The 22,206-nt window shown below is 38.8% G+C and overlaps 1 protein-coding gene across 1 annotated transcript in view; it reads right to left on the bottom strand.

Moving 5' to 3' along the window:
* Positions 1–22,206, bottom strand: part of GLDC (glycine decarboxylase) — an 89,350-nt gene that overhangs the window by 38,245 nt on the left and 28,899 nt on the right. Inside the window, exons 5-15 of the mRNA XM_029919355.1 lie at positions 19,436–19,513; positions 18,070–18,217; positions 17,543–17,739; positions 15,667–15,763; positions 10,534–10,639; positions 8,294–8,433; positions 7,823–7,903; positions 6,426–6,523; positions 5,827–5,911; positions 5,624–5,665; positions 4,138–4,280 (exon numbers count right to left, since the gene is read on the bottom strand). Of these exons, the coding sequence (XP_029775215.1) occupies positions 4,138–4,280; positions 5,624–5,665; positions 5,827–5,911; positions 6,426–6,523; positions 7,823–7,903; positions 8,294–8,433; positions 10,534–10,639; positions 15,667–15,763; positions 17,543–17,739; positions 18,070–18,217; positions 19,436–19,513 (1,215 nt within the window). The remainder of the gene's footprint in view (positions 1–4,137; positions 4,281–5,623; positions 5,666–5,826; positions 5,912–6,425; positions 6,524–7,822; positions 7,904–8,293; positions 8,434–10,533; positions 10,640–15,666; positions 15,764–17,542; positions 17,740–18,069; positions 18,218–19,435; positions 19,514–22,206) is intronic.

The following is a 22,206-nucleotide window of genomic DNA, read 5'->3' as shown; positions in this document are numbered from 1 at the left end:
AATGGGGAGTTATTGTTCAAAGGGTAAATAGCTTTAAGAAGATAAAAAGAAGTTCCAGAGTTGAATGGTATTGATGGTTGCAAAACAATGTAAATGAACTTCATGCCATTGAATTGGACTCTTAAAAATGTGATTTTAAATTGGTAAATTTTCATCTTTTGTGTATTTTACCACAAAAAAAAAGTTAGCATTGCAAAATATTACAACAAATCTTACTTGCTAAAGATCTTGCCATATTTGTCTTTTAAATATCATAAAATAAGGGCACCTGGGTGATTCAGTTGTATAAGTGTCCAAATTTGTCTCAGGTCATAACCTTATGGTTTGTGAGTTTGAGCCAGGCATCAGGATACCTGCTATCAGCACAGAGCCTGCTTTGAATCCTCTGCCCCACTCTCTCTCTGTCCCTCTGCCACATGTGCTCTGTCTCTCACCAAATAAATAAATAAACTTAAAATAAATAAATGCTATATGGTAACAAAAAAGGAAAAGAAACATTTAATGTTTATTTTTGAGAGAGAGGAATAGAAACATTTAATGTTTATTTTTGAGAGAGAGAGGGAAAGAGAGAGAGACAAACTGAGCAGGGAAGTGGCAGAGAGACAGGGAGACACAGAATCCTAAACAGGCTCCAGGCTCTGAACTGTCAGAACAGAGCCCAATACGTGAATCAAACTCATGAACCATTAAATAATGACCTGAGCTGACGTCAGATGCTTAACCAACTGAGCCACACAGGTGCCCCAGGAAAGGAAACATTTAGATATAACTTTTTGGTGACCAGACCTTAGTCTACAGACCTACTGACCACTCTAACTAGGTACCAAGTGAAAGCACTAGGAAGTGGGGCTGAGAAGAAAAGCTAGTATACACAAGATAAAAGGATGCAGCCAGATGCCAGAGGCTGGATATTTTTAGCTTCTGTAATCTTATTTGCTTCCTATCTCCACCAACTACCTGTGTAGCACCTGTAGAAAAGGGCCCCCTCCCTTTTTTCTTATGTCTCTCAACCCCCTACCATCCCATCCCATAAAAGGAGGCTGATGCCAATGTTGGGGTCTCAGCCTTTGGAGGTGACTCCACTGAGTCAGCACTGGTGTGCAATACACAGTGTTTTGTGATTCCCCAACTGCATGTGGCTTGTCTCCTCCTAGACGCTGAGTATTTGCTGTAATAGTCTCTTTATGATAATTGTTATTGCACCTCTTATTTTATAAGCATAATTTCAGTGGCTGACATGATACAACAAATTCTTCTTCTGTATAGAATGTTGAAGAAAACGTCTTACAATAAATATGAAGCCTACATCAGCATCTTCGATTGGTCACTAACCAGCAATAAATCATGATAAACCAATAAATAACCCTTTGGTAGACTAATTGTAATACCTCAAATATAGGTTCTAAGACCTGGAAATCTAATTCCCTTGTAGAGAGAAGCCTAGCACTAATAAACCAAGATGGTGTTATAACAAGATAAAAATAGAATCCCTTGTATATAGAATATATGGTGCACCCTTTCCTCTGCTCCTCAAATTAAGACATCAAATCACTTTCATCTCTGGAAGCATAGCCCTTCTCTCTTCCCAACAAAAGAGAAGGGCTTTTCTCCAGCTGTCATAGCAGCCTCTGCTAAGAACCAGAAATATCCCTCTCATCTAAGCCTCCACTTTGCCCACAGCTACTATCACTTTCAAATTGGCTCCTGGAAATGAGTGTTAGTTACACCTGGGAATCTCTGTAGTATGAGACGGCATCACTGACAGCAAGGACATCTTGATAAAGATCTCTTGACCTCCTACACAACTGAAATGGGGTACTGCATCTCACTGCCATCGTAAGAGGAGAGCAGGAGAGAAAGAAACTTCTAATTAGTTCTTAACTTTGCCTTCAAACGAATCACCTGGGCAGCTTTAAAGACCTGCTTATGTAAGTAAGGGTACCTGTGTGGCTCAGTCGATTAAGCATCCAAATCTTGGTTTCGGCTTAGGTCATGATCTCAACAGTTCATGAGATTATTGAGCCCCATGTCAGGCTCTGAGAGGACAGTGAGGAGCCTGCTGAGATTCTCTGTCCCTCAATCTCTTTCTCAAAATAAATAACTTAAAAACAAAAAAAAGAACTGCTCATGCCTGTGCCCCTTCCCTTATCTTTCACAATTAAGATTATGATTCAATCTGGAGTTGAGATCTGGACATCAGGATCTTCTTATGCATGCACCACATGAGTCTAATTTCTAGCCAGGGCTGGGAACCATTTTGATAAGAGAAGGGAAGGCAAGCTTCCTCATATGTAGGTCAGTCATCTGGGGACCTCAGATTGGCCCTCAATTAGCTGCAAAAACTAACTAATGATTTAAGAGTTAAAATAATCATGAAAAATTACTAATACAACAGAGGATGTAATCACATTCTATCACTAGAGGGCAAAGTTTCTTCACTTTCAATATTTAATTAAGTTATTATTGCCTCAGGCTAATAATTCACTCAATTTCCTCTCTTTCTTTAAAAAGGGAGAGGGGCTGGATGATGATGTTTTAAAGAAGGCATGAAGCCTGACTTTCATTAATATCATTCCTTCCTATTTATAAAATCAGGGTGAGAGGCTATTATTAAGAGAGCTCTGTGTCCTCTCATTTGCATATACCCCCTTCCTAAACGGTTTGAATTTTATAGGATATACTGTTTTTACAGAGTGTATGCCTTTGCTCTATGGTCTATAGTACCAAACAGGAGGCAGGGCTTGGTTGTATCTAAAATATGATACTTTCTGTCTTATAGACAGTAAATGTCTCAGTTTTAAAACCATTTGATTTTTGTACCTAGAAATACAAAGTTTGCATTTATAATAAGCTCCTAGTGTGGCCAGTGTTGAGGCTGCTGGTGGAAAATTAACACTTTGACTAGTGAAAGGTGGAGAACCCAAGTGGCAGAAATCAACTCTTCTTTTGAAGAGACTTAAAATGTGGACTCTTACTGTTAGGGTTTGTCTGCCTATCCATCTATCTATCTATTCCCATGAAGACAGGTCACAAACCTAGTGGATTCCAAATTGGAAGTCAGAAGTGATCATAATCACCTATTTGCTTATTTTTTTATTTTAATTTTTTAAATTTATTTTTGAGACAGAGAGAGACAGAGCATGAGCAAGGGAGAGGCAGAGAGAGACAGAGACACAGAATCTGAAGAAGGCTCCAGGCTCTAAGCTGACAGCACAGAGCCCAACACAGGGCTCGAACTCACAAACCGTGAGATCATGACCTGAGCCAAAGTCGGAAGCTTAACCGATTGAGCCACCGACTGAGCCATCCAGGTGCCCCATTTGGTTGGTTGCTTAAAAATAAAGATTCTTAGTCCCAACCAATGAAGATTATGATTCGTAGGTCTGGAGAAGGATAGAGACATTTGCATCTTTTAAAAGTACCAAGGAGATTTTGATAGTGCCCTCTGCTTTTAAAAATCACTGCTCTTCAAAAATATGTACTTTACATATAAGGAGACAGAGGCCAGAAGAGGGGCAAGGAAATTTCAAAGTTAGTGACAGAATGAACCAGGATCCAGTCCTCCTGGCCCTACTGGATTGAGACATGGCTGCCAGTAAGGAGTTAGTATGTGTACTTGATTCTAATTGTCATGTTATGTCATCGATAAATGTAGTAACTAGTTTCCAAAGACAATGCACCCCTGTGTTGTCCCCTCCTGGATTCAAACTGAGCTGGTTCTGTCACTTGCAGAATAGATAGCATAGCATCTGAAGTGGTGCTATGAACCTTCAGAGGCTGAGCTTTAGGGGTTTGCAGCTTCCACATTCTTCCATCATGGAACACTCCACTTTGAACCCAGACAACATTCCAGGAGGAATGACACTCAAGCAACCACATGGAGAGGTGTATGTGGACAAGAACCAAGGCCCAGGTCAGCATATTCAGCTATACTCCCAGCCAGCAGCCCATCTCTAACTTGCCAGCTATGTGAATGTGGCTACAATGGACCTTCTAGCCATCTGCCCCTGTGGATTTCAAATGTCTACTCAACTCTTAGTATAAGAAATAGTAAATTGTTATTTCAAGCATCCAAGTTTTAGAGTGGGTGTTATACCACAAGAGATAGCTTAAATGATAGAAGAAGAAATCTCTTACCTGTTAGGCTGGAAAGAGATTCGGTCATAGCCTGTGAGTTCACACAAGTCCTTCTCAAGCTCTCGGAAAAGTTGCTGATATCCTTGAGCTTGGTCCAGAGGCACAAATGGGTGGATGTTTGCAAATTCCTTCCATGTAATAGGCTGAAGAGCAATGGGGGAGAAGACACATGCACATGTACATATTTTGTAATAGTAATTAACAACACTAACTTTAATGATGATGAAGATAATGAGTATAGCAATAGCTAGCACAAAGAGTACTTACTATGTGCCAGCTACTGTTTTAAGCACTTTACATATATTCATTTAAACCTCATCACAATCTTAATGGGTAAATACTGTCTCTTACTCCCTTCATTTTACAAGTTGGTCACAAAAGCCCAGAAAGGGAACTTACACAAAAATATAAACTTTTTAAAATCCTTTTCTATCTATAAATCAAAATAGGTTTATATCCATGAAACCCAATGAGTTGTTTCAGGTATGGTTTACTCAAACAAGAATCTTATACAGCACGTATCTTATTCTCTATTCATTGAGCAGAACAAGACATAAACCAAAGTAAATGGGGAAAACCCTTCTAAAAACAATATGAACTGATTTCCTTTGCCTAATGTGATGTCTCAAGTGGAAAAAAAGGGAGATAGTTTTGCTAAAATTGATCCTAACCTAGTAGAGATACTTTCCAACTACAAGATCAGGTTATACAAATCCTCTGTTGATAGTATGAAATAAATGAAAACCTCCTATCCATACCCTTCTGGCATTGTGAATGGATTTCTAGAAAAAAGGCTTAAGGTTCTGAATTCTACTGAGCAAAATAAACTCCGAGTTGATAAAAAAGCTTTTTGCAATTCAGGTTTAAAAAGGGAAATAGCTGGCTAATCAATGGACATGTAACTCTTGGTCTCAGGGTTTGTGAATTCAATTTCCACAATGAGTGGGTAGATAACTTAAAAGTAAAATCTTAAAAAAAAAACAAATAAGGAGGCTAGGAAGGCATAACTACTATATACTATTATACTTTTTTGGAAAATAATTTATTCATAAATTTAAATGACCAAATCGCAATAAAATTAGTGTTTGTCCTGAGATTATTGACTAGCAGGTTAAGAACTTAGATAGTTATTAAATAGAGTCCCAGTGGCTTTCTCTAGTTATCTATCCACTTATGTACAAGCTCAAAGACTGCTACTAAATTCCTTCCTAAAAAGAGATTTTAAATTAAAAAAAATTTTTTTAATGTTTTTTATTTATTTTTGAGAGACAGATAGCATGAGCAGGGGAGGGTCAGAGAAAGAAGGAGACACAGAATCTGAAGCAAGCTCCAGGCTCTGAGCTAGCTGTCAGCACAGAGCCTGACGCAGGGCTCGAACCCATGAACCGTGAGATCATGACCTGAGCCAAAGCCAGAGAAAGGCTCAACCGACTGAGCCACCCAGACGCCCCCCCTAAAAACGTTTTTAAGAAAACCTCCTACTTACTGCAAGTTCAGATGAGCTGTTGAGCTTCATGGTGCAGGACCCCTTTAAAATGCACATCCAAAATGTATCATATTAGTGATTTCCTCTTATTCCTGTGATCTCCCAACATGGCCACCCCTTCATTCCTCTTACAACATATCAGCTACAACCCAAACAGGTGGGACCGGGCACAAGATACAAGTAGGAATAAGGGCAACAATTACCAGTGGAATCATGCTGTGAACAAGGGAAATGTCTTTGTTTTCCAATTTCTTCATATATCGGACAATATTTGTTTCTGAGTGATAGCTATGAACACAAAACACATGATTTGGACCATTTTAATGAGCTAAAAGTCCATGCACATCCTCCTGAAAGACATGACACCCTGAGATTTACCTTCAAACTACAAATCAAATAGAGAGACATAGGTAACATACTAACAAAGTGTCAGAAAGATGGGCATGGAACCCCCACGAACCTCAGGGATGCACTAGGACAAGAAGCTTCCTGTGGTCAGGAGAGGAAGGTTAGGAAGGAGAGGATGTTGAGTTCCTGGATATGAACACCAGCCTGGCAACTATGCATCAAACTTCCCTCTTCCTGACAAGTGGGTTTAGGGGTTACAGTGCCAATGGAGCAGAGCCAGAAGCAGGTGGCTTTGCCACCATCAGGAATGGAATCCTTATGGCAATCATTTCTTAGTGAGCCATGGCTGAGCCACAAAACCCAAACCATATCACAGTTGACATCACAGAAGCCACTCTCTATTATGCCATTGAACCACACAATGCAGATACAGAAGTCACACAGCCACACAAACCTGTTAAACACTTGATGTGTGAGGAATGAACTAGTTCTCTTGAAGGCAGTCCCTGGAATACCTCTCAGCTCCTCACCCATGCTTTCAGCAACCAGCTCCTGCATGGAGAGACCACAGACTAGAGGACGGGAAGCAAGACTGGAATTGATCAGCATGCATTCTGACAAAGCACTGCAGATATCCTACTACCACTGCCCACCCGTCACCCCATTCTACACCCCCCGGCATCTGGCATGATGAGGTAAAAGGTATTAGGAGTCATGAATTGTGGCAATTCTCCATAGCACTGTTTTTCAAAGTCTGTGGACCTCAGATAAAAAAGGAAATATGACAATTTTTATTCCCTGCCCCGCCAAAAAACTTCTCCATGTTCCTTGAGTAATAAAGCAAGTTCTAGGAAATTAGTTTAAAGTGCTATCAAAAAAGTTATGATGAATATAAACTGGTACAGCTGCTCTGGAAAACAATGTGGAGGTTCCTCAAAAACTATCAATAAATAGAACTCCCCTATGACCCAGCAGTAGCACTGCTGGGGATTTACCCAAGGAATAGAGAAGTGCTGATGCATAGGGGTACATGTACTCCAATGTTCATAGTGGCACTTTCTACAATAGCCAAACCATGGAAAGAGCCTAAATGTCCATCACCTGATGAATGGATCAAGAAGATGTGTTTTATATATATATATATATATATATATATATATACACACACACAATGGAGTACTAAGTGGCAATGAGAAAGATTGAAATCTGGCCATTCATAGCAACGTGGATGGACCTCGAGGGTGTCATGCTTAGTGAAATAAGTCAGGCAGAGAAGGATAGATACCATATGTTTTCACTCATAGGTCAAACATGAGAAACTTAACAGAGGACCATGGGGAGGGGAAAGGAGGGAAAAGAGTTAGGGATAAGGAGGAAGGCAAATCATGAGAGACTCTTGAATACTGAAAACAAACTGAGGGCTGAAGGGTAAGTGGGGATGATGGTCATGGAGGAGGGCACTTGTAGGGATGAGCACTGAGTGTTAAATGGAAACCAACTTGACAATAAACTATAAATAAAAATAAAGAAAAAAAGTTATGATGATATCACTCAAGAATTCTCATTTGACACTGCTTTTATCATTGAAAAACAATTTTAATAAAACACATGCACAAAAGTGAGTGGAAAGGCAGTTTGAATTAAAGACCATTAACAATCCTTCCAAGTGGCTTGACTTCAAGTTCCTAGCTAGGGCCCACTACAGTGACCACTAGTTATAGAAGATGGTCACTGGCATAATTTTTAACAGCAGGTCACCCAATGTCACACTTGGAGCCACAAGAGGCACATGTATCTTTGACAGCTCCTCAAATAGTCATTAGGAAAAATGCATCTTCTTATTTTACTTACAGCAGACGACTCACAACCAAAGATCCACAACAAGTCATCCAGATCTTTTTCACTGACTGTTTCATCAAGAGAAATACCAAGCTGCAGAAATGAAAATGAAAGGGAAAACATCAGCCCTAAAGTCCAAGACCAGTGGAGAAACCCCCAAAAGAGGTCAAAGAGAGGGAGGTGATGGATAAAATTCTCAGTTGTTCCGAACTATCAGGATGCCATTAGACCCAAGTTGGCCCATAGGTGAAGGTGACTAGTTGAGTCCCAGATTTCACATGGCTAAGTTTTATGAACCATTTCTGGATCCCAGCATGTCACCCCTATTGATGCTAGATACTTATCCTTTTCTTATTTAACTTTTGTAAGACATAGATTCTGCCTAAAATTCAAATATTAATTTTTTTAGATAAATAAGAAATTTTTAGTGAATAAAGGCATGAAATCTTAGAGAATATGATGAAATGGAAAAATTTTGCTTACCATGCCATCCTCAAAGAGCCGAAAATTGATTTGCCGCTGAGTGGCCCGGTCCAAGACCTCCTTTACTGAGCAGCCACACTGAATCTTCAAAGTGTCGAAGAACAAATCGTGCTGGAGTTGATGTCCAGCTCGCTTGAGACCTAGATAAGATAGGAGAGCCACCAATGCCCAACAGAGAAATCTGTTCCTCTACCCGTGACATTTCACAGAGAAATAAAGAGGTAAATTCTCACGTTTGTCTGTTCCTGGTGTTAGTCTCTGTTTCGGTAGCTGCCTTTTTTTTTTTAATGAAGAAATTAAATGCTTATAACTATACTATAAAATATTATGAAGTAAATACATATAAAAAGAAGAAGAAAAATCACCATATTCACCATCCAGAAATAACTGTGGTTTATATAAATTCTGGTGTGTATTCCTCTCGAACTGGAATGTATGTGTGTATGTGTCACATATCACACATCTCTTTACACTTAAAAAAATTTAATATATCATAAACATTTTGCTTTTCTACAGATCAATAACTATATCACTATTTTTAGTGGCAGTATAATATTCAAATATATGCAAGTACCATAATTTAATCATTTATTATTTTTAGCATTTAGGCTATTGTGGTATTCTAACTAATGTTTCAAGGACACCTGATTATTTCCTTCAGATACATTTCTATGAGTAGAATTTTTGGTTCCAGATGTAGGCACACTTAAAATTTTTTAAATGTTTTTTATTTATTTTTGAGAAACAGAGAGAGAGACAGCATGAGCAGGGGAGGGTCAGAGAGAGAGGGAGACACAGAATCCGAAGACTTGCTCCAAGCTCTGAGCTAACTGTCAGCACAGAGCCTGACGCGGGACTTGAACCCACAAACCCATGAGATCATGACCTGAGCCGAAGTCAGAGAGAGGCTCAACCGACTGAGCCACTCAGACGCCCCTGTAGGCACAATTTAAAAGCCCTCATTAGGGCGCCTGGGTGGCTCAGTCGGTTAAGCCTCCGACTTCGGCTCGGGTCAGATCTCACGTTCGTGGGTTCAAGCCCCGCGTCAGGCTCTGTGCTGACAGCTAACTCAGAACCTGGAGCCTGTTTCAGATTCTGTGTCTCCCTCTCTCTCTGACCTTCCCCTGCTCGTGCTCTGTCTCTCTCTGTATCAAAAATAAATAAAACATTAAAAAAATAATAAAAAAAAATAAAAGCCCTCATATAAGTTATACCAATGTCAGCATTCTTTTTAATCTTTGCCAATATAATGGGAGAAAACCTATTGTTTCAATTTACATTTCCTTAATAGTGAAGTTGACATGTGTTATGTTTATTGGCCATTTATTTGTAAATGTATTTCTTTTAAATTTGGGGCACCTGAATGGCTCAGTTGGTTAAACTTTGACTCGGGTCATGATCTCACATTTCACAAGTTTGAATCCTGTGTCAGACTCTGTACTGACAGCTCAGAGCCTGGAGCTTCCTTCAGATTCTTTGTCTCCCTCTCTCTGTCCCTTCCCTACTCATATTCTGTGTGTCTCCCTCTCAAAAATAATGGAAACATTAATATATGTAAATATTTTATACTTAATTTTTTTGACCATTTTCCTCTCAGAGTGATCATCCCTCTTGTTTATAGTGTTGGGGAGTGAATAAGAGATCTACATATTAAAATTTTTAGAACTCAATCTACCATAGGTGTTGAAATTGGTTTTTTGTTTTGTTTTGTTTTGTTTTTTTAATGTTCATTTTTGAGAGAGAGACACAGAGTGTGAGTTGGGGAGGGTCAGAGAGAGAGAGGGAGACTCAGAATTTGAGGCAAGTTCAGGCTCTGGCTATCAGCACAGCACAAATGGTGAGATCAGACCTGAGCTGAAGTCAGACGCTTAACCGAGGCGTCCCAGGCCCCCAAATAGTTTCCTATTTGACTTTCAATTTTGTATACAGTATTAGACATACAGTGAGTTTTCTATTTTACTTACTCAGGTTATCAGACTTGTTAAGCTCAGAAGTTTTTTTGTACTATTTTAAAAAATATTTATTTAAATTTTTGGAGACAGGGGAGGAGCAGAGAGAGAGGGAGACACAGAATCTGAAGAAGCAGGCTCCAGGCTCCAAGTTGTCGGGACAGAGCCCAATGAGGGACTTGAACCCATGAAACATGAGATCATGACGTGGGCTGAAGTCAGACACTTAACTGACTAAGCCACCCAGGTGCCCCATATGCTCAAACGTTTTCATACAGATAAATGACTCACCTTCAGATAGAATCAAAGTGGCATTATGTACTCTCCTAGCAATATGCTTCAGCCCATGAGAACCATGGTAAATTGCAAACATGGCAGCCATATTTGCCAAGAGAGCCTGAAACAACAAAGAGCATTTAAGGAATCATGTTCAACAATATGATGGAAGACAAATTAGTGGGAAGGGGTATTCTTTTGACTTGAAATGCCAAAATTACAAACAGGGACAAAACAAAATGTTTTCCATTCTCTATGATAGTAGGGGACCATTCTTAACCTATCAGACTACCTGAGGGGAAAACACAGCATCCAAGACACCCTGGTCAAACTTGACCAATATAAAGAACAAATTTCACTGATACAATATAAACTTGGGAAAACCTGACCACAACATGCAAAAGAATGAACCTAGACTACTTTCTTACACCATACATAAAAATAAACTCAAAATAGGGTGCCCAGGTGTCTCAGTCAGTTAAGCATCCATTATCAGCTCAGGTCATGATCTCACAGTTCAAGGATTAGAGCCCCACATCAAGCTCTGTGCTAACAATTCAGAGCCTGGAGCCTGCTTCACCTTCTGTGTTACCCTCTCTCTCTTTCTCTCTCTCTCTCTCTCTCTCTCTCTATCTGCCCCTACCCTGCTTTCACTGTCTCTCTTTCTCTCAAAGAAAATATTAAAAAATTTTTAAATAAATAAACTAAACTCAAAATGGATGAAAGACCTAAATATAAGACAGGACGCCATAAAAATCCTAGAAGAGAAGACGGGCAACAACCTCTGATCTCTGCTGCAGCAACTTCTTACTTTACATGTCTCTGGAGGCAAGGGAAATAAAAGCAAAAACAGACTATTAGGACCTCATCAAGATAAAAAAACTTTCTGCACGGTGAAGGAAACAATCAGCAAAACTAAAAGGCAACCGACAACATGGAAGAAATTTCCAAATGACAGATAAAGGGTTAGTATCCAAAAATCTATAAAGAGCTTATCAAACTCAACACCCATAAAAACAAATAATCCAGTGAAAAAATGAGGAAAAGACATGAATAGACACTTCCCCAATGCAGACATCCAGATAGCAAACAGACACATGAAAAAAATGCTCAACATCACTCAACATCAGGAAAATACAAATCAAAACCACAATGAGATACATCACACCAATCAGAATGACTAAAATGAACAGGAAACAACAGGTATTGGTGAGGGTGCAGAGAAAGATGAACCCTTTTGCACAGCTAGTGGAAATGCAAACTAGTGCAGCTACTCTGGTAAAAAGATGGAGGTTCCTCAAAAAGTTTAAAAAAGAACTACCCTGTGACCCAGCAATTGCACTACTAGGTATTTATCCAAGGCATAGAGTTATGCTGCTTCAAAGGGCCACATGCACCCCACTGTTTATAGCAGTGCTATCAACAATAGCCAAAGTATGAATAGAGCCCAAATGTCCATCGGCAGATGAATGGATAAAGAAGATGTGGTGTATACACACACACACACACAATGGAGTATTGCTCATTTATGAAAAAGAATGAATCTTGCCATTTGCAACAACTTGGTTGGAATGAGAGTGTATTATGCTAAGTGAAATTAGTCATAGAAAGACAAATATCAGATGCCTTCACTCATATGTGGATTTTAAGAACATAAGAGAAAGGAGGCAACGATAATATAAAAGAGGGGGACAAAATATAAGAGACTCTTAAACATAGAAAACAAACTGAGGGTTGCTGGAGGGATTGTGTGTGGGTGGGGGGATTGGCTAAATGAGCAAAGGGCATTAAGGAGGATACTTGTTGGGATGGGCACTTGTTATTATACAAAGGGGATTAATCACTGGAATCTACTCCTGAAATAATTATTGCACTATATACTAAGTTACTTGGATGTAAACTTGATAGATAGATAGATAGATAGATAGATAGATAGATAGATAGATAGATAGATAAGATAGATAAGATAGACACAGTTGCTCAAAATCATTACTTATAAGGGAAGTTCATATAAAATCCACAATGAAATATCCCTTCACAGTCATTAGGATGGTATAACCAGAAAGATAGGCAGTAAGAAGCATTGGTGAAAACATGAAGAAATTAGTAAAAGGCGAAAGATTTATGCGATCTGAAGAGAAACCAGAGTATTGAAGAAATTAGAACCCATGTACATAGGTGGAATGGATACAAACTAATGCAGCCACTTTTGAAAAAAGTTCAATGTAGATTTTATATTATGGCCCAGTAATTCTAATCCTCAGTATGTACCTAAAGAGAACTGAACACATGACCCCATAAAATCTTGTACATCAATGTGCATACAGTTTATTCAAAATAACTTAAAATGGAAACAACCTAAATATCCATCAGTTGATGAATGCATAAACAAAATGTGGTTAGTGCATACAATGAGGTCTTATTCAGCCATAAAAAAAAATTACTGATTCATACTACAAGTGGATGAAACTTGAAATCATTATGCTAAGTGAAAGAAGATAAACACAAATGGCCACTTATTTTATAATCCCACTTATATGAAGTGCCCAGAATGCAAAGACAAAGTAAATTAGTGGTTCCCAGGGACTGCAGAGAAGGTAGAAGGATGAGGAACAATCATTTCATAAGAACAGATTTCATTTTGGCATGATGAAATGTTTAGAAATGAAATGCCAGTGATGTTGCACAACTTTGTAAAAATACTAAAAGCCACTGAACTGTATACTTTTTTTCAATTTTATTTAATGTTTCTTTTTGAGAGAGAGACAGAGTGTAAGCAGGGGAGAGGCAGAAAGAGAGGGAGACATGGAATTAGAAGCAGGCTCCAGGCTCTGAGCTGTTAGCATAGAGCCCAATGCAGGGCTCAAACCCATGGACCGCATCATCATGAACTGAGCCAAATTCAGACGCTTAATTGACAGAGCTACCCAGGTGCCCCAAAACTGTATAGTTTAAAAGAGCAAATTTTGGGGCACCTGGGTGGCTCTGTCGATTGAGTGTCTGACTTCAGCTCAAGTCATGATATCACAGTTGATGAGTTTGAACCCTGCATCGGACTCATAAGAAAACAAAGAACAGAACATGATGCAAATTTAGTGATCTGTGAAATATTGCAAGTTTGTAGGAAGAATTTTTAAGAACAATTTAGTGATACACTTTCATAGATTAAAGAAAAAAATATCTCCAAACCACCGACATTGCAAAACTAGGACAAGTCCAGTGGGGAGCCTGTCATACTCAAGAGGAAAGGGGCAGCCTGAGAACACAATGCAGTTGCTTTGAGAAGCAGAGGCTGGGGTGCCTAGGTGACCCAGGTGGTTAAGTGTCTGTCTTTTGATTTTGGTTCAGATAATGACATGATTTCATGGTTCGTGGGATCAAGTACCACATGGTGTCCTGTGCTGTTACTTTGGAACCTGCTTGGAATTCTCTCTCTCCCTTTTTCTCTGCCCCTCCCCTGCTCTCTCTGTTTCTCTCAAAATCAATAAACATTTTTAAAATATCTGGACAAGGCTGGAGTCAAAGACAGAGAGGTCAAGGAGCATTCCAAAAGATACATCATCTCCTGACAAAAAAGAATAATTGCATCTTTATGGAGAATGACACTGGAGTTATGGGCAACTGCTTTATGCAACCAATTATGAAAAGAAACTAATGAAATGGAATAGACAATGGATAGCTGGAAGTTCTCCAAAATGAGAAGATTAAAAGCAGAGAATACAGAGTTTGGCTATCTCCAGGGCAGATATCACTTTAATAATTGATGAAAAACATAGAGACCTTTGTTCAGCCAAAGTTCACCTGTAAAATTAATTTCAAACCTTGAAGCAGAAAACCCCCAAATGCACTTGTAACCAGACAAGCATTTTTTGGAAGAAAGGGCACGAGCAGGAGCAATAAATGCTCATGAACAGAAAGGGCAAGACAGGAGCAGTCAGCTACAGAGGACAGAAATATTTAAGCAAAGAATTCAAAAAATGAAGGGTAAACTATAGAAAGTAACAGCATTATATAAAGTTCAACTTGCTATCAACAGAGAAAAAGTTTGTGATAGCTAGCTAGCTTCTTCCTAAGATAACAGAAAAGTTCTTACCTAAAAAGAAATAGTCACCTTCCTCTTTTTTTTTGAAATATATTTATTGATTTTGAGAGACAGTGAGAAAAAGAGAGAGCAAGTAAGGGAGAAGAGAAAGGGAGGGAGAGAATACCAAGCAGGCTCTATATTGTCAATGTAGAGCCTGATGCAGGGCTCAAACTCACAAACCTGTGAGATCATGACTTGAGCCGAAATTAAGAGTCAGATGCTTAATCAATTGAAACACACCTGGGTGCCCTGAAGCAGCCATGTTCTTGAGATAACAAATACAAGAAAATCTACTGAGGAAAGTATTCCAAAGACCAGTGGCTATAGAACCAACTTTAAAAGTCCTTATCATCTACTTCCCTAGAAAGGCTTTCTAAAATCTGGTGGTGGTGCTTTGAGCCAATGCCCTGAGAGACAAATGTACTGAACTACCCAAAGAGTTATGGGTGAGATCTCTTTCTCTGACCCTGAATGGAGAAGATGGACCTAGAACAGATTGGATGCTCAGAACAGTCTTCTACCTAAGCCTAGAAATTCACTGGGTCTCAAACACTGCTCCCTCTGACCTGAGCCCTGAGCAACTTCCAGGCTCATCAGGAACTTGCGAAGCTCCTCCTCTTTTATTCCATCCATTTCAAGAATGCTTTTCATGAGCCCACAGAAAAATACCCCACGACCACCACCAATCAGTCAATCTGTACCATCCCCTCAAGCACAGTCACCTCAAACACCCTCACTTTGATTCCTCACAACATTCCTGGAGGGCTCCCATTTTAGCCCTAAGAGAAGGTGCCCAACAGCCACCCATAATGGGCCTACCTATGGCCAAGAATGCTGGAGACACTTAAGTACGACGTATGTATATAGACAGAACTCAAGGCAAATACATTGTATTTTGGTTCTGACAAGATCACAAAGCTTCTCTACCAATAAGATCTTACCACTTCTGTGTGCACACTGGTCAGTAGATGGTGAACGAATGAATGAAAATTAAGTGAATGAATGAGCAGCTCATGTCTGCAGATTATAAGGCATTCAGTGGGAAGGGCAGCCATGTGATCTACCTGAGCTGTACAGATGTTGCTAGTAGCCTTGTCTCTCCGGATGTGTTGTTCCCTGGTTTGAAGAGCAAGACGATACACTTCTTTCCCAGTGGCATCTCTGGGCCAAGAATAAAACATCTAGTTAGCACAGATCATCATCGCACCAAGGGTAGTCACAAATAGACCTGCTTCTTTCTTTCCCAGGTTGAAGGGAACCCAGTGAATTTATTTGGCTACAAGGCCATAAGAAAACAATTACCAAGCCATCTTCTTTTAAATTGGAATATTTTTTAATATGTATTTTGAGAGGGACCAAGATATATACAATAAGGATAGGAATCTTGAATGAAAACTTCCCAGGAATTACCCAGACTAATATAATGATGGTGAATGTGGATTGAATTTAAAATTAAATTTAATGAAAAAAATTAAATTTAATGAGAATTAAAGTTCATTATGAGATTCTTGGCAGACACAGGAAAAGGGAAATATTTCACAAAGGAATCAACTTCTGGACTGGAAATCTAAAGCATCTATATAGCTATAAATAAAAAGAATGTGCTGAATCACTAAATTGTACACCTGAAATTAAAGTTACACTGTATGTTAACCAAGTGGAATTTAAATAAGAACCTAAAAAAAAGAATGTTAATAATTTTACCACCTGTCTCAAAGAAATTTTTTCCTTCTTTCTGAATACAATTAATAATTTGGATAAGATGGGGCCCCTAGGTAGCTTAGCTGGTTAAGCAAATGACCTACTCTTGATTTTGGCTCTGGTTGTGACCTCTTAGTCAGGAGATGGAGCCCCACCCATAGGGTTCCATGCTGAGCAAAGAGGCTGCTTGGGATTCTCTTTGTCTGTCCATTCTCTTGCCCGCTCTCTCTCCCCCTTTCTGTTTCTCAAAATAAATACGCATTAAAAGAAAAGAATTTGGATAAAGACAAAGATTCAACAGTCTTATCCTTTATTTTATCAGGCTCTGGAGTTCACTTTTCAGAAAGTTAAGTTCCAACATAAAATTCAGCAGACAATAATTAATATATTAAATTTTTATTAATTAGAAAACTCTCTGCCTCATCTCATCTAGTCAAGACATATCATTGAAAGAAACTAATGTAAGAATACTTGAAGAAATTTATTTTTACGCTATGAAGCAAGGTACCTCTTGCTATTATGTCATAATTTGTATTTCAAAAAATCACATCATTCACCAATATAGATTATTCACATAGGTTAATAAGTCCAACTTCTATGAAAGGTCTAGTCTAAAAGACCATGCTAAATTTACCCAGTAATGATCATGTCATTCATCTAAATTCTTAATCTGAGATTTATCAATGAAAAGAACTTGAGAAAATTGGGCATTCAACTTCAGCTCAGGTCATGATCTCACAGTTTGTGGGTTCAAGACCCTAAGTCAGGCTCTGTGCTGACAGCTTGGAGCCTAGAGCCTGCTTCAGGATTGTCTCTCTCTTTCTCTCTCTCTCTCTGTCCCTCCCCTGCTTGTGCTCTCTCCCTCTTTCAAAAATGAACAAATAAACATTTAAAAAAAAAAAAAGAAAGGAATTACTAGAATAAACAAGTGGCAGGCCTCTAAGATCACAATATGTTCATGGCAATCTCTCACTACACTTGTATTTTACATAACTGTGTAGCATGATAATGCTTTTGAGAATGAAACTGGTCATATATAAAACACACCTAGAATGTCTAGTCTTTCCGTGCTTTCATCAACCTAATTAAATTCACTGATATGCCTTCAATACAAATATATTATACATTATTATAACCTGGCCCAGGTAAAATTTAGAGAGAAATCAACAACTTTTATGATAAGAAAGAAAAAAGAAAATAATGATAACAATAAAAGGGGACAAACATGAGCTGCTTTACCTTGTGACCCCCACCATTCTCCCAGGCATCATCCTCACCAAACTTTCTCTGACAGCAAAAAAGGCTGCATGTGGTCCACCATAGCCCAATGGCACTCCAAATCTCTGTGAGCTGCCGAGGGCAATGTCTACACCAAATTCTCCAGGTGGCCTCAATATACACAGAGCTAAAAGGTCAGTAGCACAGCAAGCCAGGCTCTAAGGAGGATACAAGAGAAAATAGACATGGTTATTCCCTTCCCCTGAGAGCAGTGGGAGAGTAACAAATTATCCCCAACATAAGCAGACAGACAAGCTTGTTTCATGCCCTGTGAATTCCATTTACTCATTGATTCACTCAAAAATATTTACTTTTTACTACGTACCAGGAAAAAAACGAAGAAAACAAACTTGAAGAAAGGAAGAAGGAAGGAGGACAGTTTTAACATTTTAGATGTTACAGGTATGGAAATTAAGCCACATCGAAAAATCATAATGCCAAGTTGGGACAGACCTATGTGGACCCCCACAAGGAGAGATCTGCCATACCCCAGTCTGATGGGCCCTCTCCACGAGCTCTGTGAAATCCTCCACTTTCCCCTCAGTGTCTGGGTACTGGAACAGCACTCCACTAACATCTTTTCTGCTGAAGTCCATTTCATGGGGCAATTTCAGCTCAATGAGAACTCCATTGTATCTGGAAAGACAGAAAAAGAGCAATCATGCTTTTGGTTTTCAAAAGAAAATAAAACTTTGTAAAATTTATGTTCAGTGATATTCTGTGTCCTTCTTCATCACCTCCACACTTCCCCCACTTCATCCCAACACACACACCATCTCACACCTGGCCTTTTACTAGTAATAGTGTTTCAAACCTTCTCACGCACTTCCAACAGCCTGGCTTCTGTTTCTCTCATACCCTCCCTTGCCACTCTCATTACTCCTTTTCTGCCAGAACCTTCTCCTGAGAAGGGTCATGTACATGGATTCACAGGACTAAAGAGTCAATTCCTGCGATTACAGAGCTGACACCTGGTCAGCACCTTCACCCAGGATCAGTTTTAGATGAATGGAAAACCATCAATTAGATAAAAAGAAAGACCTTCCTTAACCATCTAGTTCTAATCACACCCCTTCTGAAGGGATGGTAGTATGGGGTTGGAGGAGATTGCCTAGCTCTCGAGAAGAAAGCAGGGGCGCCTGGGTGGCTCAGTCAGTTAAGTGTTCAGTTTTGGCTCAGGTCATAATCTTACAGTTTGTGAGTTCAATCCCTGCATCAGGCTCTATGGTGACAGTTCAGAGCCTGAAGCCTGCTTTGGATTCTGTATCTCCCTCTTTCCCTGCCCCTCCCTTGCTTGAACAACGTCTCTGTCACTCTCTCAAAAGTAAATAAACATTTAAAAAAAAGAAGAAGAAAGCAAATAAACACACTGGCAAGTCATAGTTGTGCTGTGTTTATCTGATTACAGCACTAAACAAATATGTACACTTGTTTTCATCTATATTTTACCACATCTAGGTTTAAGTGGATTCTCTATAATCTATGTTTGCAGGAACACACACAAAACCCTATCAATTGTGGGAAAGTTCCAATTTTCCCCTCTGCTTTTCAATCTTTCTGAAACATTGCTGAAATTGTTTTAATATATTAATTTACTTCTTACAAAAGGAAAACAAACGACAATATAAAGCAGAAGCAACTGGAGTCATTCATGTATTCTCTCAGTTCTGACACATTTTTCTTACCAGCAAGATCTCAGGAAGAAGGTGAGAAGGAAAATAAAACACATCAACCTCAATTTAAACCAGGTTCAGTTTAAACTTCCAATCAGTTTTGAGGTAAGAGGGAAAAAACAACAGAAAAGAGCATGAATGATAATATCCCGGAGTTCCAAATATGAGTGAAATTAATTACTTAGCTCGAGTCTGGACCACTGCTATTGTCTGTGGGTGGCAACGGGGGTCAACCAAAAATTTCTTCCTCTTGTTGTGTCTGTTGGAAAGAAAAATCACATTAAAAATGCACATTAAGGAAATCAAAGTATCTTTTAAGAATGCAAAGCAAAGTTAGTACTTAGGAAAACTCTGAGCAAGGTATAAAATATGAAGCATTAATTCTAGTGGTTATAATTCTACTGAAATCCAATTTCTGTTGTTAAAAAGAAAACCACACGTGCCAAATGGATTCACTTGTGCTAGGTCCATGTCACCAATTTGGGGCTAAATACATACCTGATTGAGTTTCAACCTTCTCTAGTAATATAATCTTAACTAGTCAGTCTAGAATTTCCTGATAAGCACCAATGAGGTAATTCACCTAATAAGACCCTTTTTGTCCCCCAAAGGAAAGTGACTTTGCTGTAAATAATCCCCCCCCTTTTTTTGCTTCTTTAGAACTTCCTTCACCTACCTTTAAAGACCTTTCCCTTTCAAACTAGACGGCAACATGCAAAAGAGTAAAACTAGACCACTTTTTTACACCATACACAAAAATAAATTAAAAATGGAGAAAAGATCTAAATGTGAGACAGGAAACCATCCTAGAAGAGAGCACAGGCAGTACGCTCTTTGACAACAGCCATAGCAGCTTCTTACTAGATAGATCTTCTGAGGTAAGGAAAACAAAAGCAAAAATGAATTACTGGGACTTCATCAAGATAAAAAACTTCTGCACAGCAAAGGGAACAATCAACAAAACTAAAAGGCAACCAATGGAATGGGAGAAGATATATTTGCAAATGATATATGTTATAAAGCATTAGTATCCAAAATCTACAAAGAACTTACCAAATTGAACACCCACAAAAGAAATAATCAAGTGAAGCAATGGGCAGAAGACATGAATAGAACAAAGAAGGCATTCAGATAGCTAACAGACACATGAAAAGACGTTCAATGTCACTCAGAGATAGACAAAATAAAACCACAATGAGACACCACCTCCCACCTGTTAGAATGGCTAAAATGAACAACAAAGGAAAGAACAGACGTTGGTGTGGATGCAGAGAAAGGGGAACCCTCTTACACTGTTGGTGGGAATGCAAACTGATGCAGCCATATGAAAAAGAGTATGGAGTTTCTTCAAAAGGTTAAAAATAGAACTACCCTATGATCCAGCAACTGCACTACTAGATATTTACCCAAAGGATACAAAAATATTAATTCGAAGGGATACCCGCACCCTGATGTTTATAGCAGCATTATCAACAATAGCCAAATCATGGAAAGAGACCAAATGTCATTGATTAATTAATGGATAATGATACACACACACACACACACACACACACACACACACGAGCACACGCAATGGATTATTACTTGGTCATCAAAAAGAATAAAATCTTGCCATTTGCAACAATATGGATGGAGCTAGAGAGTATTATTGCTAAGTGAAATAAGTCACTCAGAGAAAAATAAATAGCATAATATTACTAATATGTGGAATTTAAGAAACAAAACAGATGAACATTGGGAGAGGGAAGGAGGAAAACCAGGAAACAGACTCCTAACTATAGAAAACAAACTGAGGGCTGCTGGAAGGGAAGTGGGCAGGGGGACGGTTTAAACAGGTGATGGGTATTTAAGAAGGCACTTGTTGCAATGGGCACTGCATGATGTATGTAAGTGATGAATCACTAAATTCTACACGTGAAATAAACACTATACTGTATGTTAACTAACTGGAATTTAAATAAAAACTTGAAAAAAGATAACATTAAATCATCAGCTATGGGGGGAAAAATCCTTTCTCTTTCTGTAGCCCTTTGGTGCTCCTTTCTACTTGCTAGATGGGATGCTGTCTGATTCATTTTTTGTTCAATAAAGTCAATTAGATCTTCAAATTTACTCAGCTGAATTTTGGGTTTTTTTAACAGGTTACATAACAGTTCATGTATCGTGAGCACATCTGGGTAAAATGGGTAGGGAGCTCATGTATATTGTGCTATGCATTTAAATTCCCAGAAAGACGCACAATGATCAGTTAACAGTAGCTTTCTTAATGGAACAAAAATGAGAAGCAACAGGTTTCACTTCATTATATTCTCTATTGTTTGCATATTATTCCCAATCTTAACAGGTATTTTTATAATAAGCAGAAATTTAATACAAGAATAGATTGAGTTGGGGAAATACAAAAGTGATTAATTATCCAAAGCACAATGCTCTTCACAGTATGAATCTAAGTAAATGGAGAGAAAAGAACCATTTGACTGACCCTAAATGACCTAAGATGGAGATGAAAATTCTGCTATTTTAAAGAACATTTTCCTAAAGACAAAAATTACAAGGTTGCTTTTCAAGGGTAAAATTAAATGCAGGTCTGAAAGTATGAGAATGAAGAGAGGAAGCAAATCAAGTTTTGCAGAGTTATAGATCGTTAAGTCAAATCGGTTCAGGACAGAACCCCTGAACCATCAACCAGAAAGGTCTCAGCTTCTCCAGGTGTGAAATTGAACCTCTCACCTAGAAAGAGAGGCAGGGGGAAAAATGCAAAAGCAGTACAATGGTGGATAAGAAAAAAAATGAAAAGCTGAGAATAGAGAGGTATTCCTTTCTGAATGTTTACCCAGATAAGGATGAAGAGTCTGAGCCCACCCCTAGGGCTACTTGGGAAGCAGAATAGCCTGGGGCTGGATAATTAGATGTTTCCAAACCTGCTAAGTGAGTTTGGAGTTCACTACT

This window comes from Suricata suricatta, chromosome 13, assembly GCF_006229205.1.
Source record: "Suricata suricatta isolate VVHF042 chromosome 13, meerkat_22Aug2017_6uvM2_HiC, whole genome shotgun sequence".
NCBI classification, from domain to species: Eukaryota; Metazoa; Chordata; class Mammalia; order Carnivora; family Herpestidae; genus Suricata; species Suricata suricatta.
Note: the sequence above shows the minus strand (reverse complement) of the source record. Positions and strands in the feature narration are given on the sequence as shown.